Raw genomic sequence first — 6,273 nt, forward strand, 5'->3', positions numbered from 1 at the left:
ATTCTACGACAACATGTTCAACTGCATTACTGAGGGAATACATGTCACATGTGACTCTAAAACACAGAATGCTCAGACATTCCTTCATAGCGCTCTCAATGAAGGATAGCTATTTGAGATATTTGTCCCACTGTCCCTCCCTCATTCAACTTCTGACTTGGAGTCTGATTAGGCTGGTGAGGACAGTGGATATCACAATATCATGTTTCAGTGATGTGACAACGTAATGCATGACAAACACTGTCCACGCATGCACTTTGATAATTGTGACATTTGTCCTCAAGATTGGTTTGAGATTGAGAAAAACCTCCTGGAAGACATACAGTAGGGGAAATCTCCATAGCCAGGGGGTGACATTTCAGAATTGAAGGAACTGAAACTTGACATCGGAGGTTGCATGTCCAGGTGTCCAATTTGAACATCTGTCTGTTCCACTGTGCCAGTCTTGACAGTGGATTTGAAGGGGGGATGATAGGGGAAGCCTTTGAGGGAGGAGCCTTTGAAGAAACTCCGAGCTTAAAAGATTCATTTAAAAGTCATTGGAGTCGGAAAACTGACAACACGGTGATGGCTATGATCATTGATGGAATAAGACAGCTCTACAAGTCCATCTTTGGTGTCTGTGGCACAAGCTAGGACTGCTGGCCAGCTTCTGCCCATCTCTGCAAACATGTACCTTCTAAATCATTTTAGGGAGGAGTGTCACAACCACAGTTTCATATCCCCTCAATCTTCTGGACAGTTAAAAGCAATAACCAGTCTCACCTCACTCTCTCAATAATCAATATAAGGATTGTCACAACCACCAGCCAGTTCCAGGGAGTCTCATCTACCCTTTCAATAATCAAGGTGGAGATGGTCACAACCACCAGCCAGTTCCAAGGAGTCTCATCTACCCTTTCAATAATCAAGGTGGAGATTGTCACAACCACCAGCCAGTTCCAAGGAGTCTCATCTACCTTTTCAATAATCAAGGTGGAGATGGTCACAACCACCAGCCAGTTCCAAGGAGTCTCATCTACCCTTTCAATAATCAAGGTGGAGATGGTCACAACCACCAGGCAGTTCCAAGGAGTCTCATCTACCCTTTCAATAATCAAGGTGGAGGTGGTCACAACCACCAGCCAGTTCCAAGGAGTCTCATCTACCCTTTCAATAATCAAGGTGGAGATGGTCACAACCACCAGCCAGTTCCAAGGAGTCTCATCTACCCTTTCAATAATCAAGGTGGAGATTGTCACAACCACCAGCCAGTCCCAAGGAGTCTCATCTACCCTTTCAATAATCAAGGTGGAGATGGTCAAACCACCAGGCAGTTCCAGGGGGGGTTTCATCTGCTCTCTTAAGTCATGGTCTAACACTGAACACAGAAATCAAGAAATTCATATTTATCATCATGATATCAAAATGCTACATTTACATTTAGGATTCCATTTTTAAATTAATATGATTCAGACTGTTCAGGATTACAATTCTTGATATCATTTCAACTGACCTGAATTATCGTTCAAGTTGCTCATTTAAAATTTTTTGTACAAGAGACTAAAAATGGTTTACCAGTGTGTACTGACTCAATGACAGTCAACATATTGAAGTACTTGTAACTTCCAGCATGCTACAAGCTTATCTTTTACAGTAAATGGTTGACGACGGTCGACAGAAGAGGTCGGGCAGGGCGATGTTGGTTAACTCGAGTCCACCAATAATCTTATGAACACAATCTCCTGTCTCGGCCTTGGGACAATATGGTCGATCTTTGCAGTACATTTGGAGACCAACCAGATCAACCCAGGACAGCAAACAGATGCGTGAATGAATTCATAAAGTAATACAGATAATGAAAAGAACTTTCACAAGACCATCCAACAGCACAAATGTCTAAAGTATAAATGCTCATTTGGTGAACATGTTACCAGTCTTACATGACACTTCCTGATATGAACTATCAGAAATGACTGGAACTCCAAGCACAGACGGCACCAATTCCATGCAGTCAGATCAGTGCCTTGGATTCCAATAGATGATGCCAAGCTCTGGAATATTCCTCACCAACTTTGACTCGTCATATGCACAACATATTGTCTAAGATCTAGCACGGTTCCGATGTCAGTTTTTAATAACAAGTCTTTGAAATGTCTATTCGCACGACTTTACGATGTTGATGAAGGTTCAAGTTCTGATGCTGGTGGGTCAGGGTCCTCGTCATTATAGATGTTCTCAGCCTGAAATAAGGACAGAAGGTTATTGAAGCAATTTTTGTTCATCTCAATTGAGATGGTGGAGGTGCTCCAAACTGCCAAGGACATGGGACGACCTCAAAGGATCACGACTCATGAGTAGCAGTTAACACTTGAGACAATGTAGTAAAGACGTCCTTTGAAATTGTTGGGAGCAATAGAGGTGCTGCCACAGAGGAGAACCAAATACATACCATCTGCCAGACCTGCATGATGTTGTCCTCTGATACGGAGCAGATTACCCAGGGTTCATTTGGATTCCACGAGAAGTCAGAGATCTTGGCAGTGTGTCCTCCGTGGATGAAGAGCAACTCTGGCGGTCCGTCTTCTGCGTCTTCAGCAGATTGTTCCTCGCCGATTTTGCTCAGATCCCACACGTGGAGGCGGCGGTCGGTGCCGCTTGAAGCAAGGATCGTTTCATTATGGGGGGACCACTGAACCTGAGGTCATAGAGAGAGACAATAAGTATTCATAAGGTAAACATAAAACCAAAAACACCCGAGAGTCAAATGGACAGAAGTGCGCAAGCATTAATCTGGTGAACCTCATTATTTTCTTCCAACAACTGAAAGGTTGTTTCAAGTCATTAACGACAAATGACATACCTGGAAAATTTCATCTCTGTGAGACTCGAATGAATGTAATTTTAATTTCAAGTTGCGGAGATCCCACAATGCAACGGTCTTGTCAGCTGATCCGGTCGCAAATATGTACTCGCTATAGGGGTTGAAGGAAAGGCAGTTGACTTCAGCTGTATGGGCATCGACCGTGTGGCTTGGTTTCGCGACATTGTTGGATCGAGTATCCCAGCTGGAATATGCAACAGGAAATTGAGTTAATGTACAGGAAGAGATATTGAAAAGCTTTTTACATTCTCCAGAGAACGTTTTGAACCAACAAGGACATTAGCTGTAGGATTTAGCTGATCCAGTTCCACTGGTCCCCAGTAATTGGTCAGAGGACACATTCCTTCCAAATCAAATTAGATAAGCAGGTCAGTCTTCTGAACTACAAGGAACAACTGATACTTACATCATAAGTTTTTGGTCGTCCGCCACTGATCCGAACAGACTTTCATGAAGTAAATGCCAGGAGACATCCTGTGAATAAAATGGAAAATATTATAATAAGCAGTAGGTAAGAGATTCCAGTGGGAATTGCTCTTTAATTCCAGCTCAAGTTCAAATGCAACATTTTGCTTTTGAAACTTACCTCAACAACAGCTGTGTGTCCTGTAAATATTGTCTTCGCATCCAGATTCTGTTTTTCTTTGGATTGTGCTGCTTGGGTGATGTCCCATAAACAAATGGTCTGAAATAGATACCATAGAATACATCAACGGGACTTGGCAAACGAAAATGATGAGAAAGTCTACAATAAGATTTCATATCATCTTGAAACCAAAATGAGGAAATCTAAAAGTTGGATCCTGACAATCTTTGATCACTCAAAAGCCCCCCCTACCAGTGCACTCACTTACATGATCATCAGATGCGCTCAGTAAACATCCATTCAGATTTGGGTTCCATGAAAGACCATATCCTTCTTTTTGATGTCCCTTCAACCGCAGCTCGGGGCTGCATTCTCCACTTGGTTCAGGTTTTGATGGATGTTTCGTGTAGTCGAAGACAAGTACATCACAAGACGGCGTCTTGGTTGCAATCACACACGGATTCTGTGGCATATATCGTGCTCGGTTCACCTCGCCCTCATGATTGATTTTGATTTCTATTTCTATTTTTCCGCTAACTGATCCAAATCCGCCAAATTCTGTAAGAGAAGGGAAAACACTGATTTGCTGTAAACCCCCGATATCTTAGTTTGTCCTCGAAAAGAAATATTTGTCAAATTTCTTGAAAGATTTTCTTCAGTGTTGAAATTTTGTTTGTTTTCTTTTTTCCCTCATAGAACCCAAAGTTTGACTTGAAACAAACTCAATAGCTGTCTACACCAGTAGTCTTGAAGATTGGTGGGACAGTTACCCATAGGTTTTTTGGAAATTGTTTCCGTCAATTAGTTCAACTCACCCACAGAGAGCTGCCAACACTGCCAACAGGCACGATAGCTTTAACATTGTCTTTACATGCAACGATGCACCTGGACATGATTTGAACATGATAATGTTGATCAAAGAATCATTCACGATAATAACAAAATACAGCAGATTGCTGAAAACTTTACCCATATTCTCACCTCCTTTCTCACTGTCGTAATGTGACGCGTCGAATTGTGCATTGTCGTTTGGGAGCTGAACGCTAGCAATGAGTAGGTGATTCTGTTCATCTGAGGTGTGCGTTCCCAAGATTAATCTGTGGATAGAGTAGTCCTTTCCTTCTGGTCTGGAAGCACAAAATGAAAATCTTAGCTACAATACTCAAACAATACAGTAATATGTACTCACTGCTCCTCTTTGAGTTCACCAACAACCTCTGCTCAGTAAGCAGTCAGCAGCATTGAGTTCAGACTAGGACACACCAGGAAAAATGTTGATGCTTGCAAATTTGTCAAAAGGTAAAGTTATAATTCAAGATGTTCAAGCAAAGCTCACCTTGTGACATCAGGTAACCATTGAGCTGTCAGACTTGGCCATTCCAAGGCATGCGTCATGACAAGGTCGTAGAGGAAGGGCGTATTCTTTTTCCATATCTTATATTCTTCGTTGATGACCCTCTCTTCCACAGCATCATCAAAACCGCCTCCTAAAACAAAGGAAAGGAATACATTTACGCAAAAAACCTAATATCTTACACTGACTGAGTGACTCAGTCGACAACAAGACTTAATGACGCAAGGGTGAGGCGAAAAAAATTACAAAATCAACGTCAACAAAGCATGCCACTACGTAAGTTGTATACTATAACTATGTCGGATGTGTACGACACACGCGGGCACGTGAGACGCAAGCAGGTTTGCCCAAGTTAGACTTTACTTTATAGTAGGGCTAGGCTAAAGCCTAGTACTAGTGTTCCTATTTCATTCATTGACAATTTTAACTCATCATTTGGTTTTAAGATGACAGAGTGAACAACAGGTATTAACTAGAGGCATAAGAACAAGTAGACTACTGTTAGACAGCTATAATAAGACAACAATAAGAAGTGATATGGGGAAGCCAGCCAAGACAAAAACAAAGATGGCGGCTTCCATGAAACCTTTTGCCGGCAAAATTTTACAACTATATTGTACGATTCCCAACTAACTAGTCTGAGGATCATTGAATTCACGACGTCATTGTTTTCTATATAAGTTTGTTTGTCTATACCTCCTTCCTTATCGGCCATGGTCGGTTTCTTTGATGAAAATCTAGGCAAATTTGAGAGTAAAACGAAATCTATGGTCAAATCCGCGACAAAGACTACCCATGCGCACAAGAACCCGCCAAATTTTTCGAGGCACTCGGGAATTTCCGCAGGTATATGACGTCATCTTCGGGATAATGGTCATAATCCTGGCAGTATCCGGTCGTTTCGCTCCCAGTCATTTCGCTCAAAATCGAAGTCGTTTCGCTCCCTGGGACTTGCATTTAACAAGCTTCAGTATTTAAAACATTTAACCCTTTCTTTCAAAACAAATCTTAATGTAAACAAGTGGAAATCTTCTAAAGTTCAACTGACGTCACAGACTTGTCGAATTCTGATTGGCCGAAAGTACACAATGCTTTGCTGAAAGGGTGAGGAAAAAAAATCGCCTCGCGGTCAGTTCATTGCGTCATCCTAATTGGATCTCCTTATGTACCGGTGCAACAGTAACAAATTCCCCCCTGGAAAAAGTGTCCGGCCCTATTGTATTCTGCAATATGGTTCTATAGAGACCCTGACCGTCAATAGCTCAGAGATTGAAGCGCATAATAGTCCCGGGCATTCTATCCTAGGACATTTTAAACTTCTACACCGGCCAGGCCGCGAGGGTTTTTTTTACAGGTAGGTTCATACCATTGTGTACATTGACCGCCAATCAGAGCTCAGTAACTTCGCCTGACGTCATCAAGTAAGAAACGCACGTGTTGTTAAGCAGTAAACAAGATCAGCGATGCAAA

The 6,273-nt window shown here is 42.1% G+C and overlaps 2 protein-coding genes across 3 annotated transcripts in view; both read right to left on the reverse strand.

The window, feature by feature from the left end:
* The window catches only part of LOC135487946 (small ribosomal subunit protein eS4-like), a 93,446-nt gene that overhangs the window by 62,381 nt on the left and 24,792 nt on the right, over positions 1 to 6,273 (reverse strand). The window lies entirely within an intron of this gene.
* LOC135487546 (histone-binding protein RBBP4) lies at positions 1,374 to 5,608 on the reverse strand. Of its 2 annotated transcripts, none has more exons than XM_064771330.1 (9): positions 5,500 to 5,608; positions 4,786 to 4,936; positions 4,431 to 4,576; positions 3,718 to 4,007; positions 3,450 to 3,548; positions 3,270 to 3,337; positions 2,843 to 3,047; positions 2,432 to 2,677; positions 1,374 to 2,222 (listed from the first exon to the last, which is right to left on the reverse strand). In XM_064771330.1, the coding sequence occupies exons 1-9, from the start codon at positions 5,516 to 5,518 to the stop codon at positions 2,151 to 2,153; spliced, it is 1,296 nt and encodes a 431-aa protein (XP_064627400.1). In that variant the 5' UTR covers positions 5,519 to 5,608; the 3' UTR covers positions 1,374 to 2,150. The 2 variants fall into 2 exon arrangements, with proteins under 2 accessions (XP_064627400.1, XP_064627399.1); XM_064771329.1 differs by having other exon boundaries at positions 4,419 to 4,576.

This window comes from Lineus longissimus, chromosome 5 (assembly GCF_910592395.1).
Source record: "Lineus longissimus chromosome 5, tnLinLong1.2, whole genome shotgun sequence".
NCBI classification, from domain to species: Eukaryota; Metazoa; Nemertea; class Pilidiophora; order Heteronemertea; family Lineidae; genus Lineus; species Lineus longissimus.

Bases quoted from the DNA above. Each gene is read 5' to 3' on its own strand.
- LOC135487546 (XM_064771329.1), bottom strand. The intron at 3,549-3,717 runs GTAAGTGAGTGC...TATCTATTTCAG, and splicing joins TGAGCGCATCTGATGATCAT to ACCATTTGTTTATGGGACAT. The intron at 2,223-2,431 runs GTATGTATTTGG...TCCTTATTTCAG, and splicing joins TCATGCAGGTCTGGCAGATG to GCTGAGAACATCTATAATGA.